Here is a 26,794-nt window from a genome sequence, read left to right on the forward strand (position 1 = left end):
AATTATAATTTCTTCCGAATTGTGCTCACTGGTGAATTTTTAGCAAGTCTATAGATAATTTCAAATAACATTGTAACAAATGTTAGCTGACACTGAGAAAAATGAGAATAAAATTTTTCTCTTTGGTGAAACATTAGGTTACTTTCTCTTGACAATAATGAAGTCACATAAATCTTTAAAATGTTGTCAAAACTCTTCTCGCAGTATAAGTAAAGAGGGAGAGATTTTTAAGGTTAAACAAGCTTTTCAGATCAGTAAATCGTACTATTCCGTTGATTTCATTCCTCTCATTCCAGTGCATCTGCTTGACATATACCATGTGATCGAGGCGGTACGGGATGCTGGTCTAAACGCTGTGGAGCTGAACGCTGGCATCTCCGTGATCAGACTGGAGAACCTTGTGTCCTCCCTGTTCAACCAGCTCAGCAAACGCCTGCCCACCACACACACCATCAACCCACAAGAGAGCACTGTCCTGTTGGTTGAATTCATACTGGCTGCAGTAGACAGGTAACTACAGAGAAGTCACTGTGGTGTGTGGATGTATAACATCCTGTTGTTTCCTGCAAACACGTGTATCTATATGTATCTGTCTCACATATGGTTAACTCTGAAAGTATTGTGACATAAACTCTACAGTGTTGTATGTATTTTTATGTGCGCTTGTGTTGTAGTGAACCAGAAAGCCGCTTGACGGTTCTTTCTGTGAAGGCGATGCTGGCGACACTGTGTGGAGGGAAACTGGTAGATAAACTTCGCTGTGAGTACCAGTAGACCATCACTACTGATGTGAAATCTATTCTAGATCGATTGTGTCACATTTCCCAAAAATGTTTTTAATATTTCTCATAGACTTTATAAATATAGGTAGGCTTTGCATGTGAGCACAGAGCTGGAAATGGTGATGTTAATATCAGGAGTAAGAGTAGTCCATGTGACCTGCAGCTGTCTACACTCTTTTCTTATCTTCTTTCTGAATGATTCTGAGTCACAAATTGTACAAACTGAATGTACAAATCACAGCTCTGATACTTTAAATGGTGCTTTTGAAGCACCGTCAAATATGCAGACTAATAATGCAACAAACATGTTTTCACTCTTAAAGGTCAATCTAATTGTTGTACGACATGATGAATTACATCCAAACTGCCTGTGAGCGGTACAGTATCATGGTAAAGAGGAAAATCAGAGGTAAAATTCCAGGAAAGCACTTTTAGTTCAGGCTTATGTTGATTTCAGTTGTGTTTATATCAAGTAACTTTTTGCAATGGTCTCTAAATCATTTAGTTTTACTATTGTCTTGGATGGAGGTGTCTAAGTGTTACATATGTGCCACCTTGTGGAAAGAACATGTCAATACTGCTGTTTACCCCCACTAATGTACTTGCTTTAGTATTAATTATGTTAGCTGTGTGTACAAAGATCTTTCACATTGTGGAGATTCACCTCTGATCTGGGGACAAAACAACCCCTCACAAGGTTAACCAGGAGTTAATAATTGTTTTTTATTTGTGTGTGTGTGTGTGTGTGTGTGTGTGTGTGTGTGTGTGTGTGTGTGTGTGTGTGTGTGTGTGTGTGTGTGTGTGTGTGTGTGTGTGTGTGTGTGTGTACATAGATGTGTTTTCTCAGGTATCTGACAGCAGTGGTGTGTTGGTACAATCAAAGTTTGACAGTTTTCTGAGGGAGGCTCTCAAGCTGCCCACTGCTGTACATGAAGGACCGTCCTTTGGCTACACACACACTTTAGCACGCTCCTGCTTTCCACAACATGTACGTGCACACAACTTATTTATCTCACCTTCATTAGACTTATGTGACCGCTTATAATAAAATTATCTCCAATTTCCAGCAATTTCTGAAAATATAAAAACCAACATGGTCACAAGAGCTTAGCCTGAGCTGAATGCATCACACGGTCTCGCTTCTGTGTTTCTGAATAGTTTTCTCTGTTGTAACTGCTCTTGTTGTGTAGAAGAGGGTGATGCTCAACATGTTCCTGGACATTATAGCTGACCCTCCTCAATGTCTTGTCTGGCTGCCTCTGATGCACCGCCTGGCCAATGTGGAGAATGGTATACACACACACACATGCACACACACATACACACGCATACACACACTGCAGATACAAGGCAAACCTTAATCAGCTGACCAAGTTCATCAGCAAAAATTTACTTGCACTTCTAAAATTAGGCTTTGTAGGTTGCATGCTTTGTTTACCTATAATTGGATTATTGCTTTTATTCATTCTGGTATCTGTCTGTTAGCCAAGTAACCAAGTAGAAAGACTTGGGAAACAGAATACATTCAACAAACAGCATAAAGTGCAGGAAAAAGCACAATCACCCAAATCCATCCCAAATGGATTAATATCTGTCACCTCTGTCTTTTTTGAGTTACTGAAAAACGAGTTAAGTCTGATTGATTACTTGAAATTCGAAAATTCCTGCCGCAAGAGCCAGCAGTTTTAAGGTGGATCCATTGTCAAAACAGAACAAATTATGCTGGGAAGCTTTAGCAGAAACCTACCACTGCCCATTGCTACATTGATTGTGTATGTAACTTATATTGGAATGTGCACTGTCGCCAGTCAGGATGATGAGAAAATCAAGACATTGTTTGCTATTGCTACATCAGGAAAGGCTGCAATACATTTTTTGGAGAGAATTTTTTCCTTTGCTAGCCACAACAGTACTTAAGATGAGCTATGCCATTAGCCATTAGCTATGTTGCAAAAATAGTTTTACTTTGTTAGGCAAGTAGTTTGCTTTATTCATTAAGTGATATTCTTATTGGCTAGAACTGAATCTGGGGCTACGCCTTCAGCCAAGCAGGGTAGGTGATTATGAATGTCCATTTTATGTCAATAGTTTCTGAAATGAAAGCTGATTGCTTCATAGATTGTCTTTTTTTTCAGTTTATCATCCCGTGTCATGCTCCTACTGTCGTGGCAATGGTATGACAGGCTTCCGCTATCGCTGCCTGCGTTGCCGTGGTTACCAGCTTTGCCAGAACTGCTTCTGGCGCGGCAATGCCAGTGGCTCTCATAGCAACCAGCATCAGATGAAGGAGCACTCATCCTGGGTGAGTCACTGTGTGGTTAGTCATTCATCACAGTAGGGAACATTGTCTCTCTGTGTGTGTGTGTGTGTGTGTGTGTGTGTGTGTGTGTGTGTGTGTGTGTGTGTGTGTGTGTGTGTGTGTGTGTGTGTGTGTGTGTACTTGTTTCTGCTATACCGGTGGGGACTTTGACCTGACTATTTGCTATAAAGGTGGGGACTTGTCTTACGGTGGGGACCTAAAATGAGGTCCCCACGGGTGGCAACACCGTTTTCTTGGCCATATTGTTGTTAATAAAAAATGTAAAAGTGCAAAAACGTTTGTTTAGGGTTAGGCATTGATTTGGTGATGGTTAAGGTTAGGGTTAGGGTAAGGGTTAGGAGTTAGATATGAATGGGAGTCAATGGTAAGTCCCCACCGGTATAGAAAAACAAACATGTGTGTGTGTGTGTGTGTGTGTGTGTGTGTGTGTGTGTGTGTGTGTGTGTGTGTGTGTGTGTGTGTGTGTGTGTGTGTCTGTACCTCTTTCTTTTCCATTATGAAGCTTAGACCTTGACAGTTCAGCACTTGGGACATAGCTTGACATGACGTCTTGTCTGGTTCAATCATTAGTTTGAACTAGTTTCAGACTAGTCAGAGCTGACCTAACTTACAAATATTTGTTGATTAATTCATACAGGGAGCCAGTAGCAATGTATGCATTCATATAATGTCTTTTATCTCGCTTTTGAACTGAATGAAAGTGATACAATCCAATTATATATTTAAAAAAGCTTTACTAACTGGAAGAGGAAAGTATTTTTTTCAATGAAGAAACTACATATTAAGAGATGAAGACATAGTTGTTGAATTATTCATCACTACGTCTCGGCATAATTTGTCTTATTAATCTTTCAGTTTCAGGGATAAATCTCTTCACTGATGCAGTTCCTGCCTCTCCAATAGAATCCTCTCACCTCAAGACACTTATGCCAGTAATCCTCTGCAGACTTTACATATAATTTCCAGCAGGATTGCATTCTTGGATTAATTTTCTTCTCTGCGTATGGAGAGTAAAATAAAAGCAATAGAGTTGCATTGACCTCTGCTGCCTGTTTTGGTTAGGTTTTGATTAGGTTTTCTACACACAACTGAGTTAGAACCTCAGATCCTAAAGCCTCAGCTGGACAGTAGCTGTCTGTTTTTTATCATTATTAAAGTGTGACTTCATTCGCTCAAGACACTTTTAGTTGTTGTAAGTTGTTTAGTTGTTAGTCACATTTGGATTTTTTTTCAATCTCTATTTGCATTCACTCCAACACTATTTGGTATTGGCCACTGTTTTCATTTTACTGTCCCTTCAGATCTCTGAAAATATGATATTCATTAAAATAAAAATCAGTTCAGTACAATAACTTACAAGTTAATGGTTAAATTTTTTCAGCATGACTAGGAATATATACTAATATATACTAGGAATATGCTGCTGCAAGTGCCATAAAACATTCTAAACAGTTTTTAGCACAATACAAGTTTGTGGGTATGTTTAGTTTCTTCAGACATGTTGCCAAATTTTCACAGGAAATAAAAGAAATATGAGTTTCACAGCAGATGTATTGGCCTGTCATAGTAGGAAAAGGACAGGTGTAACTGATAATGTTAAAACAGCTGCCCTGCATTTATAGGAGCTGGTTCCAGGTCCTGTGTTCTGGATGCTGGCTAACTGTCATGATTTACTGGGACACTCAGTGAAACTAAGCAGTTGTTTGTTGAACTTGTTTGAGCTGTGCGTTTCCTGCAAGGGCAAGTCAAAAAGTCTGCTGTCCAGTCTTTTGCTGTGCAAAACTGGTGAAGCTCGAAAGGGTCAGCCATTCAACTGTCTATTGCATTTTCAAGTTCAAATATAATTAGAATTTTTTTTTCCAGTTTCTGATCAGTCCTTTTTCTATCTAACACTAGAATGTGAAAATTCCTTTTATCATTTGTCAGTTGTAATTGTCTGGGGAATATGGCTGCAAATTTATTGTTGATCTCATGTCAGCATATTGGACATGTAGGTGTATGAATATATATTTACATGTAGAATGTCTTTCTGTAAAAAAATAAAAAAATAAATACTGAAAATGCACTATCCCTTAATAAAACATCAGTAATGCTGAGGTAGCAGGCCGGACACATTGGAGAGACAATTAAGTCGATTAAGCGTCAAACCCTTGATATTCATCTTACCAAGATTACTTGACAACACCAAGATATATTAACAATACCATCTCACTCTTTGTTTCTGTCGATAACTTTTACACAGTTAAGTAGTGATTTACACAAATCTGCTGTAAAGTATGGTTTGTGACCTTTGGCCTGATGTGTGTGTGTGTGTGTGTGTGTGTGTGTGTGTGTGTGTGTGTGTGTGTGTGTGTATGTATGTATGTATGTATGTGTGTCTGTGTGTGTGTGTGTGTGTGTGTGTGTGTGTGTGTGTGTGTGTGTGTGTGTGTGTGTATGTGTGTGTGTCTGTGTGTCTGTGTGTGTGTGTGTGTGTGTGTGTGTGTGTAGAAGTCGCCGGCGACAAAACTTGGAAGGGCCCTGAGCAGGACTCTGGGTTGTGTATCCTCCAGGGAGGCCCCCCACCCAATATACCCAGAGGAGCCAGAGAGGACCCTTAACCTCTCCAACATAGTGTACGACCTCACTACACTCACACACTTCTTTCAATAAATATCCAGTTGTTGACACAACAGTTGCATTGGCGCTCAGCCTGTGTAGCTTTTTAATTAGCATGTTTTTCTTCATGCAAATTGAAGGTGACATTTATGGGACACAGTCACTGAGTTAGACACTGACTGATTTCAGCACCTTTAGTTTAGCACTGCTCTATAACTGACATTACTATCAAGCAAAATTTGTTAACAAATGTGCTCAAATTGGTGTTTACTAGGCTCTGCAGAAGCCCATGCTACATTACATTTCTAAAACTATAGGAGCATATGCAAAAGTACATATCAGATAACACAAGAAAAGCTTAAGGGCTTTGTAGTAGTTGTAATGTTGTTTAACTAACAAGTTGTCGGTGCATCTTTGACCCCCAAAATGTTTGTCTGTTGTCACCAGTGCAGCTACATGTACATCACATGAATAAAATAAAAGTCCCACCTCTGTAGCCAAACGTTTCAGTTGCTCCGCCCCTCGTGGTGGATCAACACTGTTTGATTTTCCAAACTGCAGCAGACGAGGTCATTACAGACCTGCAGCCATTAGCCTTATATTCATGCCAGCACAGAGAGACTGAACTTAGCACAGATGTGAGTATGCTTACAACAATGCTTTGTCATATTTATTTCTCTTTCAAACAAAAATTTGTATGAATTTCCATTTGCTTTTCATTTCCCAACGAACCTGCATTCTCTTTCTCTTCTCTCTCTTTCGGTTTCTCTCCCTCTGGCGATCTTTGGCCTGTCTGTGTTTGCTCAGACCATTACAATTCAGTATTGCATGATTGCACTCAAAAGCACGTGAGAATGTGTGACTATGTGAGGGTAAGAATGTGAGTTTTCTGATAGACAGTCCTTTGTGGCTTAATGATTTAATGTTGTTATCCTTACCATGAATTACACTGTTTGTAATACGGGTGGGTGAGATAAATGATCTATTTGTGTGTGTGTGTATGTGTGTGTATGTGCAGCCCCTCGAGACCTATTGGAAACCCCAGCGAGGCCATGTTGCTGTCCTCACCACCGCCCGAGTCCTCCAAGAGGTAAAGACTAAGTGTTCATTACATTTTTTCTGTTTGATTAGATGTTTTCGACTTTGTGAACTGTAACAATTTGCTTGAGTCAACGTAAATGGGGTTTTTAATAGCATGCTTCATTTCTTTGTTCTCTATAAATGGCCATTTCCTCCACAGAAACTTTAGAGAAACTGCTAGTTTAGTTTCTCTGACTGGATTTGAGAGTATTTAAATGTCTTTTTTGAGTGTCAGATAGTATCAAAATGAGAAATTATTGTAGTGAACTGTAGCTAAAATAACCAGAGAATCTCTATAAGTCAAAAAATATATAAAGATTCATAATAAAATACTAAATATTTTTAACAATTACTGATTGTTTATTTATTTTTCCAGCTTGAAAATTTCTATTTTTCTTGGTTTTATGCAACAGTGGATTAAATATTAGTATTTAAGATTTGTCTTTTTTGGGGGGAAAATTGTGATGTGAATTTTTCTTTGGTGACTAAGACAGCTCAAAATCCATCCACCTAAGAGAAATCCATTTGCTTCTGTTTTTTTGCGTGTTTGTTGGGCTTTCTCTGTCACTTTTTTCTTACAGTTTTAAGAACCAAGCTATTAATTGAGAAACTTGCAAGGAAATGAATTAATAATGGAATTTAGTGTTAGTTAATGCGCAAAACTGTGATAATATATTACATTAAAGATCTTTACCTTACATGTTGTTTGCGTTTTGAAAAAAAAGGTGTTGCATAATAGCTGATTAAGTAGATTTTTTAGTTTTTACATTGTATTTTCTACTGTAAGCAAGACACTGAATGCTTCTCTTCTTCTTGAAAAACTGAAAAATATTGAAGATGGTAGAAATACGTATGACATGCTTTCCAATTTAATTTAAAAAAATCTTCCTGTTGCAAGTAATGTGTGCAAAATAACAGCAAAATTGTGGTGAAACATGTGACAGGAAAAGAATTATTGTAAGAAAATGAAATATGTCTTTCTGTCATACAGTTAGTGTAAATGCGTTGGAGCTGGGATGTGCTTTAATTTAGGAGACTGAATCCTGGGAGGTCATAAATAAATGTTCACTGGTAGTTTAGCATATTTTTTGCCTTTGAAGTGTGTGCTCGTGTGGTAGGTAGTGTTAATAGGGCCTCGAAATTATGACTTTGATATGATACCTGCTAAATATGTCAGTACTAAAACTGAAACAATGCTGCCACAGAAAATAAAAACATCAGTAACGGTTATAGAACAATTCTACTGAACATGGAGCTTAAGATTTTTTTATTAATGTAAGAATTGAAAATATTTTGTCAATGACAGGCGGTGAAAAGAAGCCATAAAATAGCCAATCAGTCCATCAAAAAATTTAAATTGATTTGAGTAATGCAAACATAGAGAAAGATCATCAAGGCACTGGTAGCATATTTATCAATGTGTGATGCTGACTGTTTTTGGTGTCTGTTTTTCTGTCCATCCAGTTTGTCAGCAGCTCAGCGTATGAACGAGGAACACGCTCTGATTGCTGCATATGTGAATCGCCTCCAGAGCAGCCCACGGTGAGCGAGGACACAGCGGGGGGGTGGTTCAGGGAGGGTGCAAGGAGGAGAGGCAGGTGCAGCGCAGTTAGATGCTTAATTGAATCCAAATTCAGGCTTGATTATAATTTCAATGATGAGAGCTGAAAAAGGCAACATTTTCACTCACACATCAGTGCATTGTTGTTCACGTTACAATGGCAATTTCTAGTTATCTCAGTTGTAAACAACAGTCCATTTCCTATTTTTTTGTATCATTCATAGATAACCTGTCCGTGCTTCATAGCTGCATTTTCAAGATCAGCTACACTAATGTAGCCTTTTAAATTGTATATTTAGAAATCAACTTTGTGCAGCTGATAGCATTGCTAAAATAAAAAATTGTGATTCCCATTATACTGTCCACATTACACTACTGTTGTGCTGTGTTATTCTCATATACGTGCTTTGCAACATATTATTGCAGTTGTTTCTGTGGGACTGGTCTTTTCATAATACTGTCATTGTGTATTGCTGTGTATTATGATGTTGCCTTTTGTAAAAGAATGGGATTCAGATTCTGAAAATGTTGTCCAATTTTAAAATGCAGTTTGCGGAATGTGCATACATTTAACACAAATTAATTTGGTGTTTCATGTTGACCTTTGTGGTATAAATAATCCTTAGTCTATTAGACTGCATTCAGAAAGTTACTGATCTCTGTGCTTCAGTGGTGTGGACAGTCCCAGCAGGCAAGATGAAGAGCACAAACTTATCGCTCGCTACACTTCCCGACTGGCAGAGACTGACGGCACAGCAGTGAGTAAAATGTTCAACGCTGCACAACAAGCATGTTGTGGTACATCTACACTGAGATATGGCTCGTGCATTAACAGCTGTCATAAAATAAGCTCTTCTCTTGGTTGTTAAATCAAAAGTGCAAAACCAACACTCACCTGTAACCTGTGTTTGTCTCAGGTGATACCAACCAGAAGCATCAACTTCGACATTAATAAACAGAAGAGGGAGCTCATTGCTCAGTTGGAGTGTAAAAACAGGTAGAAATGTGTGAACAGTGGATGAGTTTTTACCTTAGTAATTTCTGTTAGTGTATATAAATGCACAGACTGAGGCACTGCTGCAGTCTCCCCGTCCAGTTTATTCCCAGAAACACTAATCAAATTTAGATGAATTTCACATCGCTGCATAATGTTGAATCTACTGGACCACTAGCAGTTTCTGGGCATGTTATGCTCCTGTTACATTTTTATTCATTCTGGGCCCTTTTTACAATCCTGCATCTCTGTGAAAAGAACAAACCCATAGCTACAGTAGAAATGACTCAAAATGTCCTCTCTGCAGTGTACCAAAGTTGTAATGTCATAAATCGTAGAAAAGAAACCAAGAAAAGTTGGTTCATTGATCCTGTTTTTAGAAACTGAAAAAACATGACCAACATCTTTTTAAGTGCCTACTGGTGTCACAAACACTAGAAAATAAAGGTGACCCTACATACTATAGATATTTCACTGAAAAATGAATACGTCTCCTCTCCACTCTCTGTAAGCAAAAGAAAAGCCCTTGAATTTTGCTGAATCAGTGGTGGATACTCAGTTGCGATTTTTTTTTGGACAGAATTTGTTAGAGCAAATGGTTTACTTTGAGCTAATCACCTTAGAAGACATGTAGTGTAAAGTAGCTGTTACAAAATATCCCTATTTTTAGCTTTGACTTGGTTGTTTTTTAAATGTCAAAGAAAGTCCCACATGATTAGTTCAAGGAGTGTTGGAAAGCTGAAAGTCTGATCTTGCTGATCTCTTTTGTCGCCCTGGTCTCTGGGAAAATTCTGTTCTGGTTTAATTATTTTGAATATTTTTAGACCAAAGGATTGTGAATTTCACAATTATGAATCATGATTTGTTGTCTGGCAGTGGATTATAGTTTTAAATAAATAATGATTGTGTAATTTGTGAGACTGCATTTGTCACAGGGTATTCGCAGATCCTTTAAAACAATTTTCACAGTCTTTCAAAAGTGCGCTCTTGAAGCTACTACCTGTCTTTTGTGAATGGACATGCAGTACCTTCAAATTACACGTTTGAATGCTGAAATATGTTTGGTATTATTACATTTTCTAAACTAAAACCTGTATATACCTCTAAAAATTCCACGCAGAAGTGTGCGTTCTTGCTTTTTCTTGTCTTTTTACAGTCTGTTCAGTCTTTACCCTGCCCTGTCTTATCTGACCAGAATGTTTTTCATTTCCCAGAGAGATCTTGGCAGAGATCAAGCGCCTCCGTGCAGAGCATGACGCGGCGTGCCAGCCCAGCCCAGAGAAGGGTACCACTAACCCAACTCTGCTGGCCGAGCTTCGCTTGCTCAGGTAAACAGACTCCATCAGAGGCCAGGCTGCCCAGGAGTTTCTCTGAAACCTGCTGTTCGTTCACATAGTCTAGCAATAATTAGTTTTTTGTTTAATCTTGAACTTTGTCAGTTATGCCGACAGAAAAGATGTTTCGACAACCGCCTTAGTTTTGTAGTCCCTGCACTGTCATTTCTGCATTTTGTCCCACAGTGTTGGTCTGAATTGGCGAGAAATTTGCTGTGTTGGTTTGCAGCACAGAGGGAGAGTTCTTTATGGCAGATGGCATTGACAGATGGTGGATTTTGTTAAAAAGCCAATGTAGAAATCACTTTCAACATGTTTATGCTTTTCAGTAAAACAAAAACTCCAAAGAAAAAGAGGCAGACTTGAAAGTGATGGCATTTGTGTGGTCTTGATATAAAGCAAGAGCAATTCTGCTGGTGAGAGATGGCGGTCACCAGTTTATCCACCATGTACACTGTTTGTAATGTGTTAAACAGAGTTAAACGGTTAAACTGTTATGTTAGTTATTTTATAGGTGATAATCTTCTTTCAATGCTTGTGATTGTTTGTATTTTTAATTTTTTAAAAAAGGATGAAAACTCTAGCTGCATAAATGGCTGTCTGCTGCGATACAACCACTTGGGGGCACCAAGTTAAACATTTTCAAATTCAAGTGTAGTATATTTTAGTTTTTGTGAATGATTAGATATAAATACTTAACCATACTGCTGATCTATGGAGTTTGGCATGTTTGTGAAACTTCTTACATTATGTGGCATGAGGTTAAATTCTACTTTTAATGAACTAATTGGCTTATAGTCCAAATTCAAGGTAGCTGCACTCCGTTATGAGTAAATTTGGAAATGTCCGCTAAGTTTTTTAGGGTTGTCCACATCAATAATGATAAATATATATTTTAAAAAAACTCAAATGGCCGTTACCACAACTGTAACAACAATGACAGTGTCCAACGGTATTATTCGGATCACTTTCAGAAGGATTTTATTGAATTGTGGAAAACACTGACAGCAAATCATAATACATCATGGTCAAAGATGGTAGACACAACATTTATAAAGGACTGGAATTTACTCCTTTCCTTTTCAAAGGAAAGTAACTAATGCATGAACCACAGCACTCACAACACTTTATAGAACAAATACAGGTGTATTTGTTCTATAAAGGAGGGTAGATTAGTTAAATGGTTTTTCAGCATATTTTCTGCTAGGTTTAAAATATAAGTCTAATTCATGAAAGATACAGTATAGCATCTGTCTGTGGTGCTGCCATTTCTGACTACTTCTCTTACATTATATAATCTATGCTGTAGACTACTTCTAGGTGATCTACTTATGGAAAAATAGTTATTGATTAAAATTAAGCTTCACTTTACCTGAGGGTCTCCTAATAAGTACTGTACAGCTGAACTGAATTCTCATATGCTTTGAGGGAAATTATTTTCTGCCAATTTATATTGGTGGCTTATCAAAGATGCACTTCTAATTCATGTATCTTTGCTGGGCGGCTGTGGCTCAGGTGGTGCACCAGGCTATTTGCAGGCTATTTCCCTGGACCCTCTGCATGCCAAAGTGTCCTTGGACAAGACACATCTGTTTTGGACTCCTACACAGCTGGAGTCCACAGCAAGGGTTTGGCATTGGTGCTTACAGAAGGTTAATGGGCCTCATTCATGAACGCGTTCGTAGAAAAGCGTTCGTAAGAACGGCTTTAAGAACTCCCAAGAGAAAAGTACGTTGGATTCACGAAGCATTCTTGACAAGCCAAATCTGTTCTTAGGAGGGAGATGCGCCGGATTCAAGAACAGTCTCTACGAACACCCTCCCCTCTCATTAACATGACATTTACATTGTATTGACTTGTAAATGTGAAAGGTACACCCTCTAAACTTCCTTATAAGGCAGCAGCAAGAGCAAGAGAGTGTTTGAGACACGTGAGCACTGGAGTGCAGGTGAAACTCCGCCCACCAGAGTGATGGTCATTTCTGCAGATGACAGAGCTTCAAACAGCCAATAAAGTCTGACCTGAGACAGCTAAACTTTTATACTCAGAAAGGGTGTCTGTCGTAATAAAACACCCTCTGCCTCTGCTGCAGTGACAAGTAAAACTGCCCAGGCCTTGTCCGCCTTGTCTCCCCGGTCAGCGCGCGCGTGCACACCGGGGCGCGTGCACGTGGCGGCGGTCATCGCGCGTGCACGTCGTAGTGGTCATTGCGCTTGTACCTCCCACAGACCTCCAAACATGTTAATGTGACCAAGTGCAGCTTCAGATCTAAAATCTGATTTTGAGTTAAACTGGCACTGAACTATAAAACCACTGATCACTAAAATTCACTTGAATAAATCTATTTTAAATTAAATAATTTGTGGTAATATTTGAATCATTTTAAGAAAGAAATTCAAATTTTTGGATCAGTTTTGACTGTAACAAAATTCTAAAAGAGCAGATTTTTGTGCGTAAGAGTCCTCCTGAGTGTTCTTAGAATTTGTTCTTACTTTTAAGAACAGGTCAGTTAAGAACACGTTCGTGAATGCCAAAAATCTTCTTAAAAAGGCTCTAAGAACAGATTTGTTCTTATGAACGCTTCATGAATGAGGCCCATTGTTCCTAGGTGTAGATACTTGCAAGATCTTTAAAGTTATGGCATCCATATCGTTATCGCTGTTATTGTGCTTTCCTGATGTCAACGGCACTTTTGCTGTGAAACAACAAAGTCTCCCCTCCTTCTTCATGTCTCAGTAGTAAACGCTGTAACTCTTCACCCAGTATGTGAGTTAAAGTCGTTACCAGAAAAAATGCTCCCTGGCATGATCGCTTGCAAGCCATGAGAGTTTTTTTTTTTTTTTGTCTTGCTATAATGCTACTTCAGATTCAGATCCAGAAGAAAATCTCTTGTAATATATCTTAAATACTACAGATAAAGTGTTTATTTGGAACTTTCTGGCACTCCTGCTGTTGAAGCTTTGTTCAAGGATTATAATAACATAAAAGTCTATTTACTTTATGAGTCAGCGTCTTCTTTTAGTTGTTTATTTACTCATTTATTGTACCATGTGAAGAGCAGCCAGGAAAGAAAGGCAAGAGATGTGCTCCTGCTTTAATGTCCCATCCAGACCACATATACAACTGTAAACTCCTCTGAATGTATATCTATTTATAAATGCTGACTGTTAAATTGTCATTGTTTCCTTGAAATGGGATTGCTGGGACAGAGCACTTTATCAGTATTGAGTGGAAAACAAGATGTTTGTAGTTCTGTGTCCATCATGTTCAGTTGGCCACCTCAGACTGGTCCTCTTTCTGTCTGTGTTTCTCTAAGCATCCCGCCCGGGAAAAACATTCTCAAGCATCTAACATTTCCAACTTTAATCTCTAGTAATCCATGTCTAAATCTTGCAATTTCATGTCTTCCAGGGCAGCTTGTGTGGAAGTGTGGCAGTGTACGTCCTATCATTAACCTCATCAGACGTGTTAGATGTCGTTAAGTGTGACTTATTGTGTTTTAATGATGTGAGGAGTGAAAACCTGATCTCAGAGCTTTGTTTTTTTCCTTGTTGTGCAGTTGCATTTCTGGTGGTTGTATTGCAGCAGGGAGCCTTTGTGCTTTGGTTATTTTATCCCTGCCTCCTGACACTCTGTAATGTGACAGTACTAGAGGGCTGGTTGTTGTGTGTGTTGGCAGGCAGAGGAAAGATGAACTGGAGCAAAGGATGTCGTCTCTTCAGGAGAGCAGGAGGGAGCTGATGGTGCAGCTGGAAGGACTGATGAAGCTGCTCAAGGTGACACAATGAATGTAGCCTTCAGCATGCTGTATTGTCACACACTAGAGGGCAAAGTTTCCCTTTTTCCTCACATCTCCCTGTTTCTGTCCTTACAGTAACAAGCCTCGCTTTCCTCTCTGCTGTTTCCTCCTTAAAATTTCACCTTTTCCAGCTGTGACTGTATCTGACCTTCTCTTTTCCATCCCTTTCCTCCCTAATTTGTTTCCTGCTGCCCATGTTGTGGCCCTGTAGGATGAGGAGCAGCGACAGGCAGTAAGTTTAAGCCCTCTTTAAAGGACACAGTGGTGTAAATGTGGGAATAATCCCTAATTACACAAAGCAATGAGGAGTGCTTCACTTTAATTGGAACCTATGTATTTGAAGCAATTATGAGGTTTTCAGCAGTCACCAGACTGTCAGCTGTCAGTTATGGTAGAAATAGAAATAGAACAAGATTTTATAGTTAATGAAAGTGTTGGCAAGAGTTTGTAACGACCCTGATAAATTTCTGTCAGGCGCAGGCGGCCGGCTCCTCTCATGCCTCTCCATCTCGGCCGAGCCCATCAACTGTCCGCTCTGTAGGTGCTACATCTCCTCAGGCTCACATATATCCTCCTCAAGACTCCCTTGCCGGGGTGGGTGGTGATGTACAAGAGGCTTTTGCTCAAGGTATGTGCAGTAGCATGAAAAACACACAGAATTTTTTCTGTACATTTTTTTTGTCTCTTCACATGTCCACAGTCACACACATACCTGTACATGAGTCTTAATTTTAAGCTCAACCTTCTTATGCACTGATGCCAGTTATGTTCAGACAGCTTTGGTCTGGTTAGGTCGCTGTCTGAAAGTATAGGGTGAATAGTGTTGATAATGGATTTTCAGGTCTCATCAACCAACCAACCTGTTCAAACTTTCATTCATCTTTCATGACTTCACATCACTGTCGTTCTAGTAGTATCACATGGAAATGTTTTCAGACAAGAGATCTAAGTCTCTAACCCTTAAAAAATATGGCCAGGTTTAATGCTCATCTGTGTAACAGCTGTTGTTTAGTAATTCCAGCTGTGTTTTACACATGTATTTATTGAATTTCTGCTCAACTACAGACACAAACATACAGTAGTTTCCAGTCAGTGTTTTATATTAGTTTCACTTTACTCAAAGTTAACGGCACACTGGAAAACCTTCAGATTCTAATATAAACCCTTCAACAAGAACAAACTGCTCCAGAAGCAGCCTGTTTGTCAAGGATGATATCGTCAATGCTTAAGATGAGCACAGATTAAGCACATGATCAGAACATTGGTGTGGAATGTTAGGTTTAGTAAGTTTTATTTATTTTGAAAATGTTTTTCAGAAAAATCAGAAGCCACAAGTTGTGTTTCAAAAGTGCTTCAAAGAGTATTAAAATAAACTTCACCGAAGTTGTTCAGCTTTCCAGATTTATAGCTATTGCTCAGTTCTGCTCTTACTTCTGAGAAAAATGTTTTAGAAAAGGAGCAGGCAAGTTCTTGCTTCTTCATTTTTCTATCGTTTAATTTATATCTGTCACATGCACACTTGCTTGTTCAGTTATTTTGTGATTTTGTTGTTAGTTGGTGACAGAGTGAAACAGTGAGTGTAACATTTTATGTTAATAATTGCCACAAAACTGGATTACTGTATTCATTATTTTGAATATGAACTTCATTCTATGGAGTGCAGTGTTGGATACTATATTAAGAATTGTGGTCTCCACTCCAGGCCCGAGAAGAAACTTGAGAAATGACCTTCTGGTAGCAGCTGACTCCATCACCAACACTGTGTCCTCACTGGTCAAAGAGCTCCACTCTGGTACACACAAACACACACTCGCTGTATATCCTCCATGTATTCTTTGGGAATCTTAGTAGCTGCAAAACAGTTTACTTTTTACGCATTGACAGGAACATAGTGCTATATTTCAGTGTTTGGTGTGCAACAGAGAGAAATATAAGAGATGTCATTTTGAACAGTTAAAACCAAATCATACTTTTTAAGAAAAACTTTAGATTTTGGTTCAACATACATTCATACGCTGACATTTAACACTTCTTTCTGACTAGATGATGGTCGAGAGGAGGAGGAGAGATTGCTGAATGGGAAAGACAGAGGTAAATTAATCTCCTTAGTATATCATTAGCTTATTCCAATCTCACTCCGCTAAGAAAGCTTCACTCTGACATGATCTTTATTAAACTTAAATGACACACAGGGACTGACACAGATTGCTTGACATAGATTTTTACTCTTGTTGAATTGACACACAGCATGTATAGCCAGATGCCAGTAATTAGTGTCTTAAACTTTTATCACACAACACTAAACAACATAATGAACAACAAATAAAGAGAGAATGAAAAATCTACAGGTATTAAAACCCTTAAACCCTACTGTTGACTTACTGCTTCCTTGAAAAGCATTTTTCTGAAGCTGTTCATATTATAGGTCAGAAGAACCATTTGTCATATGCCATGTGCTACTATTAACTGTGAAAATCGTATTTAAAATGAAACACGGAAAGCACAGACATCTGATCTTATGACAGTGAAACTTGGGTTAGATTTTTTTTTATCTTGTTGCTATGATCTTTAGGACATGAATGAACCTCTGACTCTGATGAGAATTTTGTGTCATTAATTATGTAACCAAACAGGAGTCAGATAATTCAGTTATTAAAAAGACAGTGCTACATGAAATACTTGCATTTACTTAAGTACAACTGATGTACTACAGCATGAATTGCTCTGTACAAGTGAAATTCCTATGTTTAATATTCTACTTGAGTAATGGCAAAATGTATTTGAAGTGTCCAAAGTAGAATGTTCTTTTTTTTAAATTATGTTCCGACATCCTGTTAGTATTCTAATAATACTATGTATGTACAGTTTATAGACTTAAAAAATATCAAAAGCTGTGGTTTTTAAAGTGGTCAGGATCCCTCCTGTGTTGTATCAGCATACGTTACATATTTATCAATGGTATGCGTAACTGTAATGTGAGCAATTGTATTTTGAAACACGTATTTTTTGTGGGCCAGGCCTTTAATCTGTAAATCATAAGTATTAATGCATCATTTTTTATAAACTGCCTGTATGTTTTGTATTTAAGTCAAACTAGCTGTAGTGTACAGATAAATGTGGTGGAATAAAAACTGCAATATTTTATTCTGAAGATAAGTGCAGCACAAGTATAAAATACCATAAATTAAGAATGGTAAAGCACTGCACCTACAGTGTCCATAAAAAGTTTTCATGTACGAAAGAAAATTTTAGGATGAATTTCTCATGAGTAAACACCGACAATAGAGCACTGACTGCAGAGAAATGTGTTTTTATAGGTAGAATGCATCTGTTATTAGTAATTCTTAACAAACAATAATGTTGTGCTTTTCTGTAAGATACCGTGTAGTTTGTTTCCTTGGTTTATTGAAGATAATGGAGTTGAATCTTTTTTTTCAGCTTCATTGCTTTAATTGCACTAGAACTTTGGCTTTCACTAGTCTGTGCAACCCCGTAGTTTCTGTAAGCCTTCACTTATTCTACAGGTGCTCTCGTCTCCACTGTAGTAAGCTTCAGTAGATTGCCATCTCATTAGTCGTGCTTTATGGAGTCCCTCCTCTTTATGAGAGGACAGCCTGCTGAGAAGAGGTGGGGAAACTGCTTCCTGGTCTGCTGTCTGGGCTCAGCCTTAGCGCTCGTTACAGTACTAACCTGTGGTACTGTTTCAGCAAACCCTGAACAGGCAGACAGGAGTTCAGCCTCACAATTAGGCCTTACAGTTTGAATGACACCACAGTGCTAGATTGTCCAGAGTTTTTTTTCTTTTTTTTACTGGAGTTAGTCAATTTGTGTGCCACCTGCCAAGTACAGTCTTGTTTTATGTTTCTATTCTAAGAACTGGTCTGCTTCTTATTATAGTTTCTGGCAGAAAACTGTAGCACTTATTTTAGCTTCAAAATACTCTGTTCTGTGCTAACTGCTCATGAAACTCTCTGTCTCTGTTTAGCAGGTTAAATACTGGCAGTACAAACAAAAGAGTAAGTAATCTCACATGATCACTTTTTTCTTACATGCTGAAAATAATAAAAACGCCTGTATGCCATGAAAACATGACTGAATTTAATGTTTACCACTGCACACATCCAGGACAAAATACATTTAATCTAATCACAGATGTTCTTATCTGCAAAAAAGTAATTATTGGTAGGCAGAAGAAAAATGCTTCACCCATGTTTTATGGGGAAAAAAATGTGAATGACTCGATGACTCAAAGAACTTGTTTATGTGTTTGAACTTGTTTGCACAGGCGTCCAAACAGTCTGTTTGTAGTTGCTCTTGATCAGCCTTCTCGTGCTTGAGCTTTCGTCCATGTTCAGCAGCGAACTAAGAGTTTTAGCATAAATCAAGGAAAGCAAATCCAACAGATATATAATAGTTCTTTTCCTAAATTTAGAATTTCAAGATTGGGATCACAAACCTTTGTGTTGTTTTCTGTTTTAAATGAAAGCATATTTGTCTTTATTAGACTTGATATTTTTCTGTAATATTTGTTGAAATCATAAATGATCTCATTATCTGTCACTACAGTTTAATTGTAGTGTTTAACAAATGAAAACTTGTGTGATGGTGTTTTGTTGTGATGTTTACTCTTTGAAATTAAAAATGTTTTGAAATTTTTTGAAATAGTTTGACTTCTAAACAGGCCGACACCTTACAAGTAATTGACAAAATATAGGATGCTAAAATAGATTGACAGCAAATGCACATCAAAACTACATACATAAGAGATGGGTAGTTAGGATGATAAAAGACAGAAAGTAAGCAATTGAAATAGTAATTAAAATATGACATATTGCTTAAATTGAGTCAGATAAGAAGATTGCAGAAACGTGTGCGTGTACTCTAGAACACACACCAGAAGTGAATATCACTTAAATGTCAAATGATTCACAAATGAATTATCTAAAAACATCCTGAAAGTGAATTTCTTTGCTCTTCTATGACATATTCGTTTTTGTTTAAATTGGGTGTCTGACTGCTCTGCTCCTCTTTCCTCAGACAGAGTGATGTTTCATCACGGCCAAAGAAGACTGACTGAATATATGTTCTAATATTCGTTGTTAGCTGTCGGGGAATTAGGACTCCAATCAACCAATCACGATGCTGGACACCAAATGACCGCTGGGTCCCTACTGATGTATAGCTGTGATTCTGTATGTGTCTTGCCACTGTGGTTTTTCATTTGTTTAGATTTGATCATACATAGCTAAATAAGGAATCTGAAACCTACTGATTTGTACTGTAGCATGTGTGTGTGCTCTGCTTTTTTTGAGGTGCGAGAGATTTGAGTAAGTGAAGGGGATGCCATGAAGAGAAAGGAAGAAGTGTTTGCGAAAGATGTAAGTGCAGGAAAGTTTCAGGATCAGGAAGGAGAAACTGTATGTAACCATATTTGCAAGGAAATAAGGGCAGGACAAAACAAAAAGTCAAAAAGACGAGAGGTGAGCTATAAAGTTTTATGTTTCGGCACTGTGTGCTTACTATTTATTGATTTGATTTGATTTTTGCCATTTATTCATTCGGTTTGAGTGTTTTTGTGTATGTTAGTGTAGTCAGGCCCTGCTGAGACAATAAGCTTTAATGGGACGTTTTCTGCTGCATCAAGCCAAGCTGCCCTACAGGGCTGAGGTAACACAGGGTGGAGAGGTGAGGTCCCAATCCTGGTGTCTGAAACAGACTGTATTTAAAGATTGAGGACATCCCAACACTTTTTTCCCTCCATACAAAACTGGAGCCAAAAATGTTGTGGAAATGGGTGCTGTCTAGCTATCTACATATCAACTAACCACCCACCACCACCACCTCTATTTCTCCTCCTCCCATCACTATTATGTCGAACGATTTCATAGAACGTGACCAGTGCAAGATGGCAGTAGGCATTTCAAAGATATTTTGGCTTCACTTTTGGGGAACTGTGTGTGACGATAGCAGCTCAGGTTATCCAGGCTTCTTTGTGTGTCCCGGTACTGCCATGGGACAACAGTCAAAGAGGAGGTATCTGATATCTGTGCTGTTAGTTGTGTGTGGCTGCATGTGTGTGTGTGTATAGCTTCAGCAGGGTCAGTTTAACAAAAGTGTAGTAAAGCTGGAAAAGTGTACCTCACATTTGGTGCAAGAGCTGGGATCAGAGAGATTCACCAGATGTCAAGATAAATCTTAGAAAAAACAAAGAGTGAACATGATTACCTGACCTCTCGCTAATTCTTCATTCTTTTGTTAAAAAAGGATACCTTCAATTTTCAGGACAGGATCAGTGTAACGGTTACAAATGCTTTATCTCAAGACATCACAAGTCACCAAGTTTGGAAAACCTCACCGTTTGGTTTATTTTGTCCAAGTTTTACAATACAGATTTTTTTTCTCAAAGAATGTTACATCCATCTGCACAGGGTGAAGAGAATTTGCTTTGTGATGCTCACAACTCTGAAACATGAAGGAAAAAACAATGTTTCTGTTCTTCTCTATTATCCACAAAGCACATGGTGAGGTTTTTTTATATGACAGAAATAGTTTTGTCTCGTGGTTTGGGTGATCATTCAGGAAAAACAATTCTTAGTTAACTTCATTAAATTACGGCGGTACATTATTTTATTTTGTTCTCGCTATTTAAATGTTTCTAGGAAATTGTGATGTGCTTGTCATGCCAATTTCTGAAGATAGAGTACCCATGAGCCTCAGCGGTCATTGCTGTGGTGAAAAAGACACTTAGATGCTTGAAGCAAAACTGTAGCATATGTAAATCTGGAGCAACACACAGAACTGCTGTTGCAGAATTGATCCAAAATTGATCCAGAATTGAACTGACTGGGTGTTTCTTAAGGCAGTGCTGCTTGGGAGTTGTAGTTGATCTTTCTCTCTTTTTTTCTTGTTTTTTTTGTTTTTGTTTTTAACTTTTAAAGGCTAACAATATGATTCAAATAATATTCTGTTGTACATCCAAACCTACTATTGTTTAAATAAACAATAGACAAAGCCAAAATACTGCCCAAAATGCCTCCTCACACTTTGCTACGCTCTGCTGCCTTTCAAGCTTCCTCTAAAATGCAGGGGATTGTGTGAAATGAAGTTATGTAGATGTTGAACATCACCCAGCAACCCAAAAGTCAGACTGATTTCTGTTTGTAAATCCAACATGACCCAAAGTTACTTTTTTGGTTTAATTTAGCAGCTGGGAAATACATTTGTTTTTCAACATTCTTTCTGTTTTTTTCTTTACTGTTTTTTACATTTGTGGACCGGTTTGGTTCAGTTTTCACCAGCCATCTGTGGTATTTGACTGACTGCTTGCCACAGGATTATCACATTTTCAGCCTGCTGAATAGTTGACTGACTGTATGAGTGGTTTATTAAATGAATGAACTCGTGTTTGGGTGGGTTTGTGTAAAAACAAGCGAGTGAGAGAAATGAAGTCTGACAGGACAGATGCGTCCTGACATGAAGCTGTAAACACCTTGAGCTCTGAACCTGCTGGAGCTGACGGTGTGAGTGACAAGTGTGGATCTGTGTTTCATCTGCAATAAATAATATTGAACAGCAAGCTATGAGTTCCATCTGTCTCTGTGTCGGCTGGTTTTGATCTCCCAGGACACAAAAGATTGCAAAATGTTGAATTAGCTCTTACATGACCTCAGCACTTTATTGCCTTCTGTCCGGTTCAAGTCTACACTAAAGTCTGGCAAAACAAATGAATTCAATGTATTAAATCTGTAAAACAAGCTCGAAACCACACTCTGCTGCAGAAAGAGAACTATTTGTGAAAGTTCCTTGACTTCCCTCATCTGAAACACAGTTTTTATAAATCTGTGATATCACAGCAACTCCAAAGCACTGGGAACCAGCAGAAAAATAACCTAGAGGCCACAGCATTTTTCTGAAGCTGTTCATATTATAGGTCAGAAGAACCATTTGTCATATGCCATGTGCTACTATTAACTGTGAAAATCGTATTTAAAATGAAACACGGAAAGAACAGACATTTGATCTTATGACAGTGAAACTTGGGTTAGATTTTTTTTTTATCTTGTTGCTATGATCTTTAGGACATGAATGAACCTCTGACTCTGATGAGAATTTTGTCTCGTTAATTATGTCGTTAGAGGCCACACGTCTGAAAAGTGCAGCACATGGAGAAAAACACTAAAGAGTGTGGGATTTAAATGATAGACATTAACATTTTGGGTCATTCGTAAAATTGAGGCTCCTCAGAACAAAATGCAATATATTCTAAAGACAACCTACTAACCTAAAAAAATTCAACCAATTTAGGAATTTTAGGACACAGAATCCTGCAATGGAACACATACTCAGATCAATTACTAAATCACTAGTCCTCAGTAAAAGTAGACATACTAAAATGGAAAAATATGAAATGACAAGTAAAAGTTCTCCACTGAAAATGTTACTTCAGTAAAGTTATGTGCTAACAGCAAAAGGTACTCAAACTTACATATGTACTCTGTAGCGACTCCAATGAACAAGAGTCACTGAAGGACTCAGGTTGGTTCTGTTTGTCTGGCGTGCTAAACAAAAGAATTCCTTGAGATTCCCAAAGTATTAACCTTTTATTAAAGAAAACCGATAATCAACTCATAATAACATGCACAAAGTCATAGTCAAAGTAATTAAAGCAATCAAAGAAAAACAGTGGTCAACAAAAAATACAGTGACCCAGTTCACCCCTTCTCTCTCAAACAAGGAAAAAAAATCAAGAAAGGTGAACAGGTGAATATATCAGCTCAATTATCCCCGCTCATCCATGTGACCCGCTATTCCTTTCTTCAACATGATCACAAAATAATATAATTTATTATTTATCAATAATATCATTTAACCTTATAATAAAACTACAATTCATTCATGGCTCCTACATACTCTATGCAGAATAATAGACTTTGTGAGTGTTGTCATTAAGGGATTTTATTATCTAATTAGCATTTTGTTCTTATGAGGTTGGAAGTAAATGTGACTCTTCTTATGGTGTTCAGTTTCATCTTTTACACGTCTATATTTTATCATTCTCATATTCCCTTTCAAATAAATGTGTAGAGCAATACAACGTACAACAGAGGTGAGTACATCCCTGTGCAAAATTATTTAAATGTCAAATGATTCTAAATTGTACCACTTTAGAGGAGTTGCGTTGCTTTTTAATTGAATATCAGGGATTTCATTTGTGAAAAATTAAAAACCTTCAGTTTAGCTCAGTCGTCAGCAGAGACGATCCCAGTGTTGTACATATTTCTGAAGTAGTATAACTATCCACTGTGAGCCCTGCACTAGCATCATTACTGATCTCTCCTCTAGTCTTTGTGTCCTGTCTTCATCTTACATTTTTCTTAAAGAGAGCCGAAACCAGAGGTGTTATCTCTGACTCTGATTTGTCCTTTGACACTCAGGTGACTAAAGTATTGCAATCCTGCATTTTACAACAGAGACGGACAATTGAGATCAGGTTCTCATTTCTTCCATACTTCAGACTTCCAAACTTCATACTTTCAGACTCGACTCTTGTAATGAGCTACTCTGGTTGCTCTTCATTCATGGACCAGCAGGCGAAACATCCAAAGACTGCGCTGATACAAACTGCTGCTGCCAGGCTTTTAACATGTTCTCAGAAGCAATCGCATTACACCAATTCCTTGCTTTGGTCGACTTCTGCCTGCATCTACCATCTACTGGCTCTCTATGAGCCCGATGGCTGTTTGAGATCCTCTGGTGGGGCCAAACAGTTCCTAATTCTCATCACCAAAAGTGATCAGTGCTTTGTTTTGCTCTGCTTAAAACATACATACATAAATAAATAAGTAGGTAATTGGTGTATTTATTTAAATTATTGTAAAAAATATTTGATTAATGTCACTATTATCAAAGTATAGATAGATAGATAGATAGATAGATAGATAGATAGATAGATAGATAGATAGATAGATAGATAGATAGATAGTTTCAGTAATAAAACTCACCATAAACATCTCCATTTTTCCTTTTTTTCCCCAGACTTTGAAACTTTCCTCCTGATTTAGTGTCCTCATTAGTATGGAGGAGCAGTTCTCACTTTTCCCATGAGCTTCCTCCTGAGGTCATGACTCTGTGTGTGCGGTATATATGCGTTTGTGTGAGTGTGTATGCAGGATGGGGGTGTAAGCTATAGAGTGAATGAAGCTCATTGAGGCTGTCTGTTGTTGGTGACCTCACTGACTGCCATAAATAACCCCCCCACTCACCACCTCCTTTACTCACACACAGTTATGACCCTGTGAAGTAAAGATCAGTGCACCATTTTCTTGTCAGAGGTCAAACTAAGTTTAAGCTTCTGTTCTCAAGAGAAAATTAACTTATAATAAGGGAATAAAATCCCATCAATTCTGAATTCTGAATCAGTTTACAGATTAAAACGATTGGTTACTGATTTTAATCAATAATTAGGAATAATTTTATCAAGGAAAAGTTCCAAATAATTGCTGGATCAAGATCATTAAAAGTTTATTTAAAAGTGTTGTATCTGTATTTTTGAGTCAGCCAGACAAAATTTTAAGAAGACATCACCTTGTTGTTTCTCACTATTTCATAGAAGTTTATGGATCAACACTTTGACACAATGTTGTTCAAGCTTTTCTATATTTTTCTTATTTATTATATACAGCTGCATCAGAAATTATGCAGACCTCAGATTCTTTTTTTCTTTTTCTTGCAAACATTATGATTTTTAGCAGTTTTACATTAAATCTCAAACACAGTGAAGTAGGAGCATACTTTTGGAAGTCTCAAAGTTCTGTGCTGAACAAAGTAACAGTTTTTTGACTCTGCTCAAATCATTGCTCTCTTTTCTGTTTATAACTAGGAAGTTAAAATTCCTCAGGGCTCTAAAATCTCCAAAAAAACTGTGTGTACCTTGTGAAACGGTCCAAGTCCAACTTTAGTGTTAGACCATTTTTAGACATGGATGTGTAACATGCTGTCTTTAACATTTTGTTGAACCCCTTTCAAACATCTTAACTTGATGGCTTCATGTACACGTTCACTTGTCTAGAAAAGCAGCCATGCAGTCTTACAAGGTCACACCTAGTAACTTGTAGTTCTGACACAACTGCATGAAGTCAGATTATTGAAAGGCAAGCAACAACTGGCAGCAAGTGGGACAGAGACAAAAGTTTTAAGATATTTGTACATCAAGCGTATTACTGTGTATTTGTCAACTACTAAAACTTATCTTACAGCTGTCTATAATACATGGGTGCTGTATAACTACATTATAGTAGTAAAGGCTGCTGCAATATTATAAAGTGTATATTCATTAGGGAAGTTATGTCAGTTATATCAACATTTACTGTAAATGAATTGCAGCTGTGTGCAGTGACATTACCATTTGTTATAAATTTATTACATTTTTATATGCTGCCTATAACTGCCAAATAGGGAACTTAAGTGTAACTAAATAATGACTCTCTACAAAAACATAAATGGAATGTGCAAATGAGGTTCTATTCTGACTACGAGAAAAAGGGTTTAAAACTGTCACTATTTAGAAAGAGGCCAAATGTAGTCATGTTTCTGAGATGTTTAACTGGTAACAAATTGTTGACCAGAGTGAACCCACACCCCAAGTCAGGAGTGGCTTTAAAGGACAATGATCACATAGTGACCAGTACACAGAGACTCCTTTAACCAGTGACTTAAAAAAAAAACACCTTAAAGTGCACTTTAATTCAAATGAAACAATGCAACAGATGACAAGAGAAAGATGAGCAAGATTTTCTAGCAGTGCAGAGCAGCAGCTTGGGAAAGGGCCCTCAGGAGACTGCTAGTCAACATGTAGTCTTCATGAACACATTTTAGTCACTATTTCATACCTGTCAGACAACACATAAAGAAAAAACGTAAATGAAAACAGCCTAATTGGGAAATGGGCTGTATTAGAATGCAGTACATATTAGCACTGAAGCACAATAGCTGACACAAGAGCACAGAAACCCACCCAGCTTTTGTTCATTGGTTCTACATCTGTATTACAGTTTCCACCACCCCTGAATGCCCCTTAGCTTTACAATCTCTACAAAATTCTGACCTGTGGGCATATGATTAAAGCTAATGGTAATGTTAGCTACACTAGCAGTGTACTGTGCTAACACTAAGGATTTTTCTTTTGTTGTACTTACATTGTCATCAAAAATAAAAGTAATGCATGGCATCTGCAGTTCCTCAGATGCTGGGAGTGTATGAAGACTTTTGTGTTCACTCTTGCAGCAGAACATTTGGTGAACTTTGCAACTGACGTGTTTTAGTCAGTA

General features: G+C 37.9%; 1 protein-coding gene across 7 annotated transcripts in view; it reads left to right on the forward strand.

The window, feature by feature from the left end:
• LOC110955027 (dystrobrevin beta-like) overlaps positions 1–22,044 on the forward strand; it is a 57,219-nt gene extending 35,175 nt beyond the window's left edge. For 2 of the 7 annotated variants that reach the window (XM_051960916.1, XM_022199830.2), the window contains exons 5-21: positions 297–510; positions 675–760; positions 1,616–1,770; positions 1,973–2,072; positions 2,918–3,084; positions 5,593–5,717; positions 6,719–6,790; positions 8,245–8,322; positions 9,012–9,099; positions 9,259–9,338; positions 10,550–10,663; positions 14,349–14,445; positions 14,680–14,700; positions 14,943–15,096; positions 16,171–16,260; positions 16,512–16,559; positions 19,506–22,044. In XM_051960916.1, coding sequence (XP_051816876.1) covers positions 297–510; positions 675–760; positions 1,616–1,770; positions 1,973–2,072; positions 2,918–3,084; positions 5,593–5,717; positions 6,719–6,790; positions 8,245–8,322; positions 9,012–9,099; positions 9,259–9,338; positions 10,550–10,663; positions 14,349–14,445; positions 14,680–14,700; positions 14,943–15,096; positions 16,171–16,260; positions 16,512–16,559; positions 19,506–19,558 — 1,742 coding nt within the window. In that variant the 3' untranslated portion in view covers positions 19,559–22,044. Of the gene's footprint in view, positions 1–296; positions 511–674; positions 761–1,615; positions 1,771–1,972; positions 2,073–2,917; positions 3,085–5,592; positions 5,718–6,718; positions 6,791–8,244; positions 8,323–9,011; positions 9,100–9,258; positions 9,339–10,549; positions 10,664–14,348; positions 14,446–14,679; positions 14,701–14,942; positions 15,097–16,170; positions 16,261–16,511; positions 16,560–18,453; positions 18,485–19,505 lie in introns of all 7 variants that reach the window. The other 5 variants (XM_022199834.2, XM_022199835.2, XM_022199833.2 and 2 more) reach the window with 5 other exon arrangements.
• The last annotated feature ends 4,750 nt before the right edge of the window (positions 22,045–26,794 follow it).

Source organism: Acanthochromis polyacanthus, chromosome 16 (genome assembly GCF_021347895.1).
Source record: "Acanthochromis polyacanthus isolate Apoly-LR-REF ecotype Palm Island chromosome 16, KAUST_Apoly_ChrSc, whole genome shotgun sequence".
Taxonomy (NCBI): Eukaryota; Metazoa; Chordata; class Actinopteri; family Pomacentridae; genus Acanthochromis; species Acanthochromis polyacanthus.